The sequence below is a fragment of the Tubulanus polymorphus genome, chromosome 1, assembly GCF_964204645.1.
Source record: "Tubulanus polymorphus chromosome 1, tnTubPoly1.2, whole genome shotgun sequence".
NCBI lineage: Eukaryota > Metazoa > Nemertea > Palaeonemertea > Tubulaniformes > Tubulanidae > Tubulanus > Tubulanus polymorphus.
In genome coordinates, this window is record NC_134025.1 from 8,226,282 (window position 1) to 8,242,161 (window position 15,880).

General features: G+C 35.1%; 1 protein-coding gene across 1 annotated transcript; it reads right to left on the reverse strand.

Moving 5' to 3' along the window:
* Positions 1-96: 96 nt before the first annotated feature.
* On the reverse strand, positions 97-14,260 carry LOC141907685 (uncharacterized). Its single transcript, XM_074797414.1, has 15 exons — positions 14,235-14,260; positions 9,279-9,355; positions 8,586-8,694; positions 7,556-7,602; positions 7,253-7,376; positions 6,789-7,121; positions 6,433-6,510; positions 6,224-6,353; positions 6,074-6,132; positions 5,794-5,903; positions 4,812-4,914; positions 4,569-4,682; positions 4,384-4,472; positions 3,938-4,235; positions 97-3,796 (listed from the first exon to the last, which is right to left on the reverse strand). The coding sequence occupies exons 2-15, from the start codon at positions 9,312-9,314 to the stop codon at positions 3,279-3,281; spliced, it is 2,148 nt and encodes a 715-aa protein (XP_074653515.1). The 5' UTR covers positions 9,315-9,355; positions 14,235-14,260; the 3' UTR covers positions 97-3,278.
* Positions 14,261-15,880: the final 1,620 nt, after the last annotated feature.

Consider the following 15,880-nt stretch of genomic DNA (forward strand, 5'->3'; position numbering starts at 1 on the left):
ACCAGAATTAAGAGATTAAGATGATATGCCTAAAAATGATTAAAAAAAACGCATAAAAGTTTAAATAATCAAGAATATTTTTAATAAGATGGTACATTTTCTATACATATTTTGCGAGTGAATTCAACCACAAAAACAAAAATTGATGACCACTTAAACGACAATGAAAGATCCATTACAATGAGTTTAACTGACATTAACTGAATGTATAGTAATGGGAATCTTTTCTAGCAGCACTAGATTAAGGTAAATGAAACACCAATTCAACCTTCGATATAACTTTCATATTAAACGGACAAGCCTGAATCTTGCCAGCAGTTTATCTATGTACATTACAGACTTGTGGCTCTTAACTACAATATAATTAACACAATTTAAAATTACAACAAGATAATGCTATAACAAATCAACAATTTTAAGTAGCAAGAAAACCTCTGGCACCGAGAAATGTCAGCAGATTAGTGAACTTACAAATTCGTACTCTGATACAGTGGAACCTTGTTAAAACATCCTCGTTCATAACAATTTATGTTACTTCAAATCTAGAGTTTCGTCCCAAGTAGGACAGTTTCACTAATTTCATACTCGATATTAACGAACTATCGGTTATAACCAACATATTTTCTGGTCCCCCAAGTTTGTCGAAATGAAGTTCCACTGTAGTGTGAAATCATATAGGGTTCTAACTGTGAAATATAAACATTATACACCAAGAAATAAAATGTGGATTACACACTGTTAAAAGAATGGCAAAAATTTAAGAAGTGATGAGACTGAAGCAGCTAATAGTCAATCATGATATCTCAATCTAAAAAACTTAATACAGTGGGACCTTAAAATAACAAACTTGGATATAACATAGTATATCACAACCATAGAATTTTGTCACTCAAAAATTTCATATTGGATATATACAATTTTCAGGTCCAATAAAGTTTGTTGTAACGAGATTCCACTGTATATTTGGATCATCCATCCATCTTTAAATAAGAGGGCAATCCATATGGCAGATTATTATTGAGAATCAATGCCCCAGTTGAAAATGTCCTTCGTGAATATCCCGGTTACCTTGATGCAACCCAATCTTTTTGTTTACATGTACTAATTGGTAAAGCTATAAGCGAAAAAGTGCAAGAAAAGTACCCCACCTGTTCTTGTCCACGTATGGTGACAGAAAACAAATGCAATAGCAGCCCACTTAGGGTGTAGCCCCAGTGTGCTGAAATGCATAAATTATTTAATTGACATTACATCAACCAGGAAAAAAGTAAATGGAATATAGTTGACCCAAAGAGCAAAACCACGCAGTACACCATTATCAATTTATTGATGTATTAGGTACACCCTAGTAATATATTTCATAAAACATGTGATTGCAAATAATCATTCTGCTTTTTGTGAACATTTTATATATAGCGGTAACAAATACCGAAAATAATACAAGTTAATTCTCAGCACATAGGTAAGTAAACGAATGCCAGATACGAAGACAGCATTCATTGATTGCTGTGTCAGTTATCATATCGAACAATGAATAATTTACTCAAAACAAAAGAAGGAAGAATCCAACGAATGATATTGCAAATTTAAAACATTATGCATTCCACAAAACGAGTATTTCCAAAAAGTACGGTATATGAAAGGAAGCACAGATAGTTGAAATATATGTCATAGCACCAACTGCGGTGGATGGAGTCAATAATCAATAACTTGTAGAAATAAAGGCATTAAAATGATAAAAAATTGACAAGGTGTTGTTGCCCGCTAACTTGTACAACATAAAGACACAGTTGAACCTTGTTAATACGATTCTGTTTAAGATGAAATATGTTATTGCAATGATTTTCAGCATGTCCCAGCTAAGATGTGTATATCAATCAAACTTTGGATAATACGAAACCCATTTAATATAACAAAATCTTTTGCCCACAAGATTCGTATTAATGACATTTCCCTCTAGAAATTAATTCATTATAGATTATCAAAATGTATGCGCACTCTGAATTTATGGAAAGAACCTGGCTTCTACAATTGTTTCTAGCAATAAACTACTACATGTATTCTATCTTTCAAATTAAGTACATCATTAATGAAATGCAATCATTTGTTAATGTCAATGTGCCTCATAAAAATACAATACATAACACTCTAGCCATGGAGAATTTGAATACAATTTTCATATTTTAACATATAAGAAATAAGATATCTACAGCCTGATAAACCTGTCAGTGTTGCATATCAAAGACAATTCTTTGAAAATAATTTCGATGTCATAGAATACATATTGAAGGAAAATTCTGAAATCCATTGTCACACAAATATTCTTTGTAAATTCTGTAATATGGAATGGAAAATTATTAGGCTGCCTCATTTAAAACTTTGGTCATAAACAAAGGCATAGTAAGAATGATGAAGAATAAGATAAAAATTGAGCAATAACAATTTTAAGTTTTAAGTCACTCTGAAGACTGATTAACATATCATACACTGTACAGAACAGAGGTAAAGAAAATACATAAACATGAACTGTGATATATGATCTTTGTAAAGCTTTTGCTACGATGTATTACTAACAACACAATATACATCCATTTATATATTTCACAAAAACACTATCATTCAGGTTGAAAAAAGTGATTGGACCCAATTTTACGGAGCTGAAACCTCGTCATAACAACCTCGGATATAAAAATTTGTTGGCTATTAGAAACCTCGAATTTCTCCCAAATAGGACAATTTCATAACTTCATACCAGATATAATGAAATATTGGTTATAGCAAACATTTTCTGGTCCCCTGAAGCTTGTTGATACAAGGTTCCACAGTGATTTCCTAACCTAATAAGTTCCAGCAGATACCTGTCAACCTAAAATGCAGTTTTCAAAATTCGTTCATACTTCCAAGATCATTCTAATACTTGTCCTCAATTCAAATCACATGCAGCATGCATAGTCTCATTATATAAGAGTAATATGTATGATAATAACTCCATGCACATGCACCAAAATAGACCATCCATAACTTCTCGTCTTTGTCGGCCGAAAAGAAGCCAGATGCCCAATTGCACAGAAGGCCTACAGTATACTTTTTTATTTAGATTCTACTAAGTTATGTGTGGTGAAATGCGTTGTAGGATTTCAAACAAAAAATATAGACTATCATGGAAACTGGCCGCATTCATATTCATAACAGCAATGTTTCACCAAAATGTTATCAATGCATTCAAAAAAGGTGAGAACAAAACAACAAAATCACAGTTTCAGTATACACTTCTATATCTAATGACTAATATGTCCATTTATATGATTCATATCGCCATTAACCAATATGGTTCCATTGGTTTTAGTAGATCGTTTTTCAGATTCCAACCCTTTGTTAACCGCCACTTGGGTTGTGCCATTTTGTATTGCAATTCTTTTGCCTTCATCTACAACAGGCTTTGAATCACCACTTAGACCATTTGCAGTTGTACTGATGAACTTTTCTGGCTGAGCAATACCATTGAGTGAAGTTTTTATGGGCTTTCTTTCGTGCCTTGGACTCTTAGGTTGACGTTGTGGTAATGAAACATTAGTCGCTGCATTTTCACTATCATTTAGTACCTGTTTAGACGGAGAATCTCCTATTTCTTGCTTAGATTGCCTCTGTGGACTTTTTGTATCCCCTTTACCTTCATTACCTTCGGTAAACGGTTTACTGTGGATCAAATCACTAATTTCTAGAGACTCACGCTGACGCCGTTCACGGAATCGTTGTCTACGCTGTGCATTTCTGTTTGGTGTACGCTTTTCTGGACCTAAAACATATGCAAAACACAAAAGTAGGAAAATGTAAAAATTTGTAGGAACGGAACCTTAATCATTTGAATGTTAAACAAGAGGCTTATTGAAGTATTTCATTTTGGCTGATTTCCACCTCCAGACTTTCAATAGCTTACTTCTGCTTTCATCAGATTCTTTTTGTCCAGTTGGTTGAGGCTTTTCTGCAGATTTTTGTGGTCTTCTCGAATCCAGTTGGCTACTGGTCTGTGGAGGATTTGCAGCTTTGTGTGTACTGCTTACAGGTCGTCTAGGACTGCGAGAACTATTCCCTTGTGGTCGATTAGAACTTTTTGGATTTGGCCCATTCCTATTGGTGCGACTTGGACTTGACTGCAGGCGAGAAGGACTGCGCTGATTATTTCTACTGGATACTGGACGAGTTGGACTACGAGGTTTTTCTTTGGATGGCAATCCCTAAAAAGAGCATACAATGAAAATAAATCAATTCACTATTTATAACAACAATGCCTACTAGGCAAATATGATAAGAAGCTTTCATCAACGATGATAAAAAATCAATATGATGCTCAACATCAAAATCTAGATTATAAGTATAATCTACCTGCAACTGGAGGGATTTATTTAGTCGTTGATGAAGTTCAGCGATCTCAGAAGTAGACATAGATGTAGAAGAGACAATTTCACCTGAAGCTATAATATAATGTTCATCATTAAGTAAATACCAGTACATGCGTAGTTGTATGTTTTTCAAAACTCTCATGAGATAATCAAGAAATGTCAACTCACAGATATTTGTTTGCATAGAATAAGCATCAGTAGATAGCTTTAGGGGTGTTTTATCGCTGTCAGCAGGTGAGTCAGATGGACGGCGTAGAGAATATGCAGCACGAACAGGAACCACTGGATTCAATAAAAAATAAAACAATTAGTATCTCCATGAAAGATTTTGGTCACTTGTTCTTTTGGTTATGACTCAACTAACACTAAAAGGAATTCTAACTAGACAGAAATACTCATGATTTAACTCACCCTTGCCAAATGTTTTAATTATCTCCAAAAGTGGATCAGAATCATGGAAAAATCGGGTAGCATGACATAATTCTTCATCAATTTTACGATCACTAACAAAATGCTGTAAAATAAGAGTAAACATTGAATAAGGATTGGTTTTGATATTGATTTAAAAATTTCAACAACAGTTCAATCATATGAGCTACCACTTTGTTTTATGACATATGTTGTAAACAGTCAGAAAGCATCAGAATAGTAATATCGACTTGAGCCAAATCATCTAATTAATTTTCAAAGTGGAAATTTCCAATAATTCTACTCGGTTTCACACATGTTAGCAATATAGATACTGGATACAGTCAAGAAATTTTCAACCTCCTGTGTAATGATTGATAAAAATCAAGTAATTTTTCAATTGAATACTCTTATGCAAGTAATCTAATTGAACTTGTAAAAGCCACAGTAAACGATACAATAATATACTGACTGAAATTCAACACAACAGTTAAATAATACAGCAGATAAATCTAGACAGAATCAATAGACAACACAACAGCTTGGCATAACGATTTCAATCAGCTAATACGTACAACATACATGTACAACCGTTTTATAACAATATGTTTTCAAACACTACAATAATCATCTGATCATTTTGTAAATTGCTTATCATAAGATTTAGTCATTGACAATTCCAAAAGATTTCATTCGAAGAAACTGAAATTGAAATTTCTATAACAAATAGATAAAAACTACGACTATTTCACTATTATTTTTGTTTCAGTCATCTGGACACCACCTGATCCTACATCGACAGATGTTTCCAGAGAATTCTTATCAGATGTCTTTATATTGTCTTTTTAAATCATATATGAATAGTGCTCCATGGCAAGATATAAATCATATTGTACAATTTATTGAAATCAATAACTCATACTAAATTCCATATACCATACTGACTAGAGTACACCAACACACAAATCACTCTAATAACACTGACCTTAATTTCTGCCCTAAGCTCCGATAGCTGAGCATCATTCATAGTTTGAGCACGTTCTGTTTTAATCTTGAGATCAACTGCTTTCTCTTGACGTGAAGAGAGAATAGAATCTGTAAAAGCGGAGTAAAGGTAATAAAACCTAAGTCTATGATGGATATTTTCAGCGATATTCTTAAACCGAGCTTACACTTAATATGTCTTAATCAATGAACTAAATATTGCATACATCCAAGAATAAGAAAATCACGAATTTAACAAATACCACGTCATTAATACAAACCTCCTGCAAGTTTTACTTGAGCAACTTCCGTACGTAATTGTGACTCTTGTTCTTCTAGTCTGAAATTTCAGGAATGAGCAAACACAGTAACGACAAAGTCATATACGTATACAAATATTGAGAAATGTTATCTGGAATACTGGTACGTACTCTTTTTTAATCAAATCAAAAACTGACTTAATACGTTTATACGAGCGATCAATTTCATCACCAAATATCATTTTTAATCGTTGTAGTGACACCGTCTGTCTATGTAGGTCTTTGACAGATTTCTCAAGCCCTGCAAAAATTACAACACTACAAATACACATGCACTTGTCTAGTTTCAAGGATGGACAAAATATTTAAGACCAACACACCTTTATGCCGCCCTGGCGATGATATAATACTCGAATTACTGCATTCACTGGTCGTTCTTTCACGCATCTTTTCCTCATCTACACAGATGTAAATATGCTAATTACAATACAATATCATTTTGTTCATGGAAAAGAATTAACACATATGTATTGGGAATACTAAATGGAGAATACAATATTTTCAAAATCGATTGTCACTGGCTGTCATTATTTTGCTCACCCTAAATTTAGCCGGGTTAATCAAAAGAGACATTACAGTTTGGTATGAGAATGTATCAAAAATGTGCTTGACATGAGTTAATAATACACCATGGGTGAGAATTACACCTCTGTACATCTAATAAGTATCAACTTACGCATGAGAGTCTGAGTTTGGGATCGATGATCTGATGAACTCTCTGATTTTCGGTTGTGACGCCTTGGGGATACATGTCTGGCATTGTTCTTGTGTGTGGGTCTCGAGGAAATGATCCTGGCCTCATTTTTGCGCTCAGTTGGCTTCCCCTTCACAATATCTTTCACTGGCAAGGGTGAATTGGTTGGTTTCAATTCAGGTTGTTTCACCTTGTGCTCTGGCTCTGAAGAAATGTCATGTAACAGAGCAGGCAGGTCAGGTTTTGGAGCACTGGCATCATCTATATTGGAAACTGCAGTAGCACCTTCATCTGCAGAATGAACACCTTCGAGATCTAAACAATGGAATTAATGGATCTAAACATATAACCTTATCATAAATATCATTTCACAGGGAGAAGGTCCCTGGACAGGTGGATATTCATTTCATGAATTTTGGGTATTGTTATGAAAAGGTTGTTCCAACCTTGAATTTCTGTGTGAATATCAATGGCAGCAGTTGTGTTTGCATTGTGATCTGTCCCTTCTTCAGTATCAACTTTCGGTTTGTTTTTCTTTTTGCGATTGTTACGACCTTTGTTGCTTTTTGTCTGAAATAGATATATAACTGAATTCAAATCCATTATCGTGATCTCTGATCACTCCACCTAATTATAATTTATGGCAGCGAGTCACCAGCTAAAATATTGTTGTTTCATCTCTTCAATAAACTTTTGGAATGATTTCTTATGAAATTCTGAATGTGGGAATTTTTATCTATAAGTCCTACCTTATTTCCAGAAAATTGCCACTCTTCTAAAGCTGCCTTTGCTCCATCTAGAAAGAAAAAGAATTCCTTCATTTATTCAAACTTCAATTCCATGAAAACCTTTTTACCGGGTGTATTACGGCACTTATTTCTAACTGAACTCCATAAAAGGTTGTTCAAATGCGGAGCCGCAAGCAATGAAAGAAATAAGATATACACAGTATGTATATTCTGTGGTGGCTTGGCAAAACTACATAAGAAATGGCTGTTTAAATTCTATTGGCTTCATACCATTACCCAGTGGTTAAATATTATACGTGATCTGATCAACTACTGGTAAGCAAGGCTATTTGTATCCCTGAGCAAAACTATTTTTGAGCCGAGAACTTAAAATTCATATTTCTATTTGTGAAACATGATCCTGTATTGATTCAAATCAATTCCCACTAGGTAAAATGCATATCCCTAAAATACAGTTCATTAACACATGTATATCCATAAGATGAACAATGCATGCTTGTCTTTCATAATTTCAAATCTATGCAGAAGTAAAATATGCAATGGATTTTCACACATTTTCAACATTATGCAATAATGATTAGCTGTTATGGCCTGAGGGTATATACAATAGTATATACAGAAAAAAAGATATCCATTAGATTAATGCCGTCAACAGCATATTTCACATGAAAACATGTATCAAACTAATCATAATGTAGGCCTACTATTGAATTTTTGAAAGCCATGTTGGAGAACTAGGTATGTTATAATCCTGATTGACGTTATAGATTTTCTCAACAGACCTTCAATGTTAGGGAAACAGTTTGGCCGAAAAAATTTCACATTTGTTTTCTTTTTGAAAATGTTTTGATGTGTTTGTGGTTAGCAGAGGTTAGTGGGCCATTTACAAAAGATGTGTTGCACACATTTTTTTCAGGATTTTTCTAAGCAGTGGATGGTACCACTTCAGCATCGTCTAGACAGTTCAACACAAATCATCTTTCACAACTGTAAATCTGAGGATGAACCAAGAACAATAAACAAATTTTACCTTCTACAAATGCCTGTATAGCGCATTCAACGCTATAATCATAATACTGTAGGACAAGGACGATTTCGTTGTTGCTTCTGCCAAGTACAACCTCACGGACTGCTTGTACCTATAGAAAACCAGCAAAAAATTAAATTAGATAATCATAGAAAGAATGAATTATCTAAAATCTGATTTTCGATGGAAAACAAAAACAGAACAATTTCTTTAACGGAATAGATTACGGCGTATTTACACTCTATCAAAATGACACACAAGTCAAATCAATAACATTGAGAAAGCATTTTCATATATTTGCCTATTCCCTTAAGAATACAGATAAAGTTAAAACCCTTTAATTTCAGTCTTGATCGATCGCTTTTTTATGCTTATTACAGAATCTCCTCACAGAAATTGTGATGGCAATCAAAATTTCAGACACGCCGCTGTGTTATCTCATCACACGGTGAATTCAGCTTCAAGTGACAAATACTAATTATTTTCACTATAGATCGATAACGAAAGCCTTTTATGATTATGAATAATTCATCGACATTTCAAACTTGAACGATAATAATGAACGAGTAGTTCAGAATGTTTTAACCATTAAAGTACGTCTCACTCAATCTGATATCAATATTGAATTCATAAACATTTCGAAATGATTTTTCCAAAATCATTATCTTTGGGAATGTAAAGAAAGATTGTTCTTACCTTTTCTTTAATGCCTTCTTGCTGTGGTTGGGCCATCACGACTTTCGTCCGAGAATCAAATAATATATCAGTTTTCCCTACAATGATAGCAAACAATCGATCAGTCACTCAGTATGTCCTATCCCAATAAGATATGACATTCTCAAGGCAGCATTCTGTAGTATATTCATGCATGACATTTCAAATAATTCAGAACTCTTAAAGGGACGTTAGTATACAGTCAAATGAGGGAACGCCCATTTTGTAGATGATACTAGTTTGTCACCTAACAATCCTGATTAAATTTCTTCAACAGTTATACGTTATCAGTATTGAAACCCAGCCTATGGAAAGTTGTATAACTGAATTTTGCTGAATTGACAGTGCTGCCTTATTACATGGAAAATGAAAGCAATTGTTCCTTTGATCTTGTGAGCCTATATTGGCTATAACTATAGCGCTTATTTAATCATTAATATCAGAAAGTCTAAATTGAACTTTGGTTTTTGTACTCGCCATTCAAGTCAGTTCAAGTGCATGTCACATTAAAATCTCTTTGCGAAATGAGCAGTAATATTTGAAAGAGCAATCAGAGAAGTATTTTAAGAGCTGTTACACCATAAATAGCACCAAGATGTGCGTCGTTGTCCGGAAATATTATTGACGGGCAAATAACGACGCAAAATGTGACATTGATTCCTCCTGACCTCATTAACATTTTCAAAGTAATTGTTAATAACATTCATATAGAACCTATTCGATTTTATCCATTTTTTTCTCCAGAATTTCCTGACCTGTCATAGAACTGTATAGTTAGAATGGGATAATTATGAAAGCGAACTACACATTGAAGTCATTATATCCCACTGTTCGACCTGAATGCAAATTGATTGATCCGAAAATTTTAAATATGAACATGGATACATGACAAAGTTCAAAACAAAAACCAAGTACAAATCATCACAAGTATAGAAGTAAGTACAAATACAAGTACTCAAAAACCAGAAGAACCGATCTATTGTCATAATCAGGCAGTGCCTGGTGGTGCTAAGATATGCAGGCCATAATACAAAGGTAAGCATATTTTGAATACATACTTTACCCACTTTGATTAGGCCTAATTACTACTTCACAACGCGATACTGTCCTTAAATTATTTCTATCATTTTCTTCGAAGTGATCAAACCATCTACAAGAGATGTATAGGTCAAACTAACAGGAAGCGTAAAAGTTTTTAAAAAAGTGTCCCAGTTTCAAGCAGAGTACCATAGATACCAATATGTCATTAATCAACTACATGTATATAGTTTTTTCTATTTCTATTCATACATAATGTCAAACCTATCCTACCATGTAGAACACATTTTCAAGATTCTGCAGTCACCAATTTAATCTGGCTTTGACCAAAGACATAAATTGTAACTTACTCCCCACAAAGAACTCTTTTGAAATCAGCTAACAAAAAAGTACTGAAAAGTGACAACACAGTAAGACTTACCCGAAGAAATAAAATCCCACACTAGCAGCAGTTGGATAAATGGAAAGCTACTGCGATCTAAATTTTTAGGTTAGATGCAACTACATATTACAACATCTGCTATAGGCTGCGATATATTGATCATTGCATTATTGATTATTTGCGGACATTTTCTCTACCAGATGTTACAGACAAGTCTGAATAGATTGGTTCCATGTTTCCATTACACCGAGTACCCCTAATTTCCAAATATAAGTCCAAGTATATCTACGTTAAGAATTACAAACATAGTTATCTTTACTGTTCCAAAGTTCAAAATAGGCCGAATTGCTAAAAATACTGCAAGCCAGCTAACTGAAAATTTCTAGGAATTCACTGATAAAGCACTGCGTTCTATGGAATTAATAACCTTTTAATACATCAAGCAGGTTTTTAGCGGTACAGCAAATAGAGTTTTACATAAATAATCATTATCTATAGGGATACATATAACCCTATCTATACTTGGTAAATAAATGGAACAACAGAAAGAACAGGTAATGATGACAGTCACTCTTTATTAGAATTAATTGCAAGTGTATAGTGAACCCTAGATAAGAGCAATATAAGACCCCAGATTAGAACTTATTCAAATGCCATTCTTCAAAATAATCCCTCATAACTAACATTTATAATCGAGAGATAATAGCTAAGCTGTTGTAGGCAATAAAATTTAAGTTTTCAGATGGTTTTATCATAAATGCTCATCAATATTGAAGCGCATGTCTGATGAGGTGAAGGTCATAGACGAGATCAAATTACCATAGGCCCATTCATGTACTTAGCTATTAAATGGTCTTGGTCACATTCAATGAGTATTGTTTTGAAAAGCTGACTCAAAACAACACTTCACCTTCCAGCTCCAGATCAGGATAATAGGAGGGTACTTTCTGGTTGATGATCATTGGTAACTAATGAGAATTTTTCTTTTCTTCCTAGCCTTAAACCCGTACACTATTTGGTCTAGTTTCATTGACCATTTCTTCCAGTCCACTTGTTATGTAAAATAAATACAATTTTGGAATTTTCAAAAGATTCATGTTTTTCATTATTGAAGCGCATGTCTTTGTGGCGTCACTGAGTCTATAGTATCTAACTGTTGTTCATAAAACACAAGGGTGACCTTTAAGATGTCTGGTGTATAGGGTATATATCCACAAAAACCTCTCACTTCTGCAGCAGCGAATGAGATGAATGAATTAAAGCAGCGGATTTAATACCAACATGTCATTCTTTCAAACCAATTCTACTTTACCAATTATTCATCCCCATAGGTTAATAGCAAACCAGAAATCAAAGAGAGCATCGTTAGACGATAAAAGATAATTTGGTACGGCTATTTGAACCTGGGCCACAACGCCCTAATACTAAGCAAACCACTATTTACAGCCAAGCTTATGTCCAAAGTGAGCTCTTATTAGCGTGCAGTGAGTGTCGAAGGTGCGAACAGAAAATTCCTCAAGTTAATCGTTTTTTCCATACCGTCTTTCTCAAAAAGTGTTGTTTAGGCTATATCCTGGACTGTTGTCACCAAAAATTGTTGGTTAAAAACCATACGCAAATGATGAACATGGATGGACTCCCGTGGACCACTTGTGGATGATTTTTGACAGTTGATCACAGGGCTCGAATTTCAAATTTTGGTCCCAAGGACATCTAAGATGATCTTTTTTAAATCTCCAAAGCTATGCTTTTACTTGCAGGTAACCCTCTAGCAATAAACACACTGGGTTAGTTTCACAAAAAGGTTCTAAGGCCTCCTCTTTAATTCATAGATTGATTCAATAAATCTCAATCAATTTAGGAATTAATCCTTTTTGTGAAACAGGGCCCCAATTTTCAATGGACTCAAATAAATTTCCAAGTATAATACAAAATTTTTAGAGCTTCTTCAGACAAGATAATTAATTTTCTCAATGACAATATTTTGCATGATATTCTGTATTTGTTTCACACTGACTTATGATGCAAAACCTTTGTCGCTTAGTTGCCCTTTTTTATTTCAACTTGACTGATAGAATATATATATATTTTCAAGCTGTTCGCTTCAACTTTCGCTTCATTTGAGTGGGACAATTAGTAGGCCTAATATTAACATTAGCAAAATACCCATAGAATCCTTGATAGTAATCACCACTATCTGGCATGATTGGTTATCGGATGAACCGTATAAGCGTTCATTGCCCGTTTGACACATCGTCGCGTATTGCTTTCCCTTATTTAAGTCGAGAAGATACACATGAGTACGCCTGATGATGGCTAATAGTATTTAGCTGATACGTTGCTAAAAAAAATGTATTCTCTTCTATTCAGAATTTTTCATCTTTGACTGAATCATTTTACTGAATCAACAACTATAATAGAACTTCTGAACTACCCGATTACCAATTTTACTAATAGTGAAGTATCTACCTTTTTAGATTATTTTTGCACATGTTAAGTATATTATGTCTAAAATAGATCACATACTGGTATTACTATATGAATAATATTACTTTTTTAATGTCTCTCATACTGTACACGTTGTTGTATGTATCGTGTCTTTCCAGCTCAATGAGCGTTGTACTCTTCGGTACGAAATAAACAAACAAATTAGCCTAAAAAAAAATTTAAAAAAAATTGTGGGATTTCTCTCGGTTTCCTCTATTTACCGACTTATTTCTACACTGATTTTGTTGGTATACTACCATAATGATATGTATATTTGATCAATCAGTTGCAGATACTGGCACAGGGCAACAATAGTAATGTATATCACTGAAGTATGTGAGTTCGGTGTGGCATAGGCTTTTAGGTATTACACACTAGGATGACTGTTAGTGACCATTCATCAGCAAGAACTTTACTTTGGCACGTTTGAAATACAATATTTCAGAGGCTCAACCTTTACTGCTTAAGATGCTGATTATCGATGGAATGTGGATATATGTGCCACATTGCCGGAAATAGCCATTATCTTTCAATGGTGGATTCAAAATCGCTCTAAGCTTCTTATTTCTAAAATTTTCTTGGGGGAGGACCCCAGACCCCCTCAATAAATGCTTCATGCCTCTGCCTGCTGGCATGGGTAAATGCTGACAGCTACTGTCAGCTAGTTCAGGTATTTAATTTTAGGTCAAAGGAATACCGCCAATTTTAGAGATTGGTATTAATTATCATCTCTGACACATGCACCAGCGGCAAAGCCACGTGTTTCAAAAGGAAGAAGCCCACAAACATTAATAACAAGTCACATTGAATTGATTATCATAATAATAACAAACAAGTCAACTGTCACTGTGGTCGTGGAGGAGGAGTGGAGAGTGAGAAACGAGTAAAAAACGCGGACTGACGACATTTTAACACAGCTAATTCATTTGCACCGGATTGATGACATAGCAGGGCCGCGATGAGTGAAAAAAATGCCATGTGGGATATCAAGAATCGCTTAACCATTTGCTAAAAATTCATGACTTTTTTACCTGAATTTCCACTTGGTTTTCTCGACATTTTTCAACCGGATGTTTATAGAAATTTGAAAGCGCCGCGTATCGGACTCCGATTAAACCTACTTGCCAGGGCAAACATTATGGACTTACTCCGACGCTATATTTGACACCGGAGCGGTGATGCGGCACGTCCAGATGTGTGATAGTGAACTAGCGTGATAAGGATCTATGAGGAAAGACTTTAGAAAAATATCAAATACAGATACTTATAAAGTGTCGAGTATCTCGAGAAGATTGAAAGGCAGCCACGATTCCATTTTCGTCAATACCCCGGACGTGTGGGCCCCGATAACAAATTTGAGCCAAATGCTAGCAGAATTATTGGCTAACAGTATTTCGGTTAAACAACTATCTGAATGATATAAAACCTGTACACTTTACTCGAAAAATGGGAGATCGATCCAGTTAATGGCCCCCTTGGCGACGTCGATCTAAATTTCGAGGCCCTGAAAGGATGAAGAGAGGCCTCGATTACTTACCCAAAACTATACAGCACGCGGCTCGTTGCTGGGTTCGGGTGATTCGTTATTTTCCTAACTTACCCTTCCCGCATTTTCTTTAATGCCAAATTGCTTACTTGGCAAAAAGCTGTTTACCCGCTGTTTCCCGAAAATCAATATGTATTGTATTTTCGGGGATCAAATGGTGCAGTGTGGTATTCGATTGCAGTATAACTATAAGAACATCTGTTAAATAGGACGGAACTGCACATGTATTGTATGAAGTATTGTTCCCCCCAGTCTGTAACAGCTTTTGGATCCATCCTAACCCATTCGGAAAAAAAACTCGCACAAATATTCAAACAATATTCAATATTCTGTTCCGTTCATTCCCCGTTCTAAGTTAGACTAGTTGGTCCATTTATCTATTCTTTTGCCAGAGGATTCATCCTTGTTACCATCGACAGGCTTGAATCTGCACCGGCCGCATACAAAATTCTGACTCGGCTCACCAGAGTGACACTCTGCCCGAAAGCCGGCACCGCGGCAGCGGCCTGCACTCCTCGATTGCCAAGGTGATTACTTGAGCAAGGGTCTCGCGTGAACGTCTAGCACGGCGTCAATACCTAGGATTTCACTCAATGCTACTTCAATACTCTTAAGAGTCCAAGAAACGTCGTTACTTTTAATATTTGATAGATAATTTCATTTTGACCTTTTGAATTTGTAAGTGAGGTTAGTTAAATCTTTTGATCTATTCGAATAGATGGCAGAATTAAACCCTGATTAGAGAATTGTAATCTCCATGTCTGGGAGGGGTGGCTATTAACTTCGCATCTTCACCTGTCAAGGGATTCGAACCCGCTAAAGCCGTTCCCCGAACTTCGCTCGTGGAAGCGAGTGCGGTTCACAGTTGGCTGTACAAGCAGTTAGTATTAAGAAATAAGTAAGTTGTACTGGTTGGTTGTACGAAGCAGAGCATTAAGGAATTCGGAATCCCCGGGGTGCCCCCGTGTCGCCAGAGAAGACCACAAGACTCTACTTCGAGGCTCTAGTAAAAATACATTCTAACATTCAAAGCCCTTTTGATTATGCACCTTTATTGTGCATGTTCTAAACAATGAAAATCATCCACAAAATTCAGGAGTGGGCTCAACTCGCGGCGTTTTGAGCACGGGT

Bases quoted from the DNA above. Each gene is read 5' to 3' on its own strand.
- LOC141907685 (XM_074797414.1), bottom strand. From the start codon at position 9,314: ATGGCCCAACCACAGCAAGAAGGCATTAAAGAAAAG. The intron at 7,377-7,555 runs GTAGGACTTATA...TATCTATTTCAG, and splicing joins GGCAATTTTCTGGAAATAAG to ACAAAAAGCAACAAAGGTCG. The intron at 4,915-5,793 runs GTCAGTGTTATT...CTTATTTTACAG, and splicing joins AGCTTAGGGCAGAAATTAAG to CATTTTGTTAGTGATCGTAA.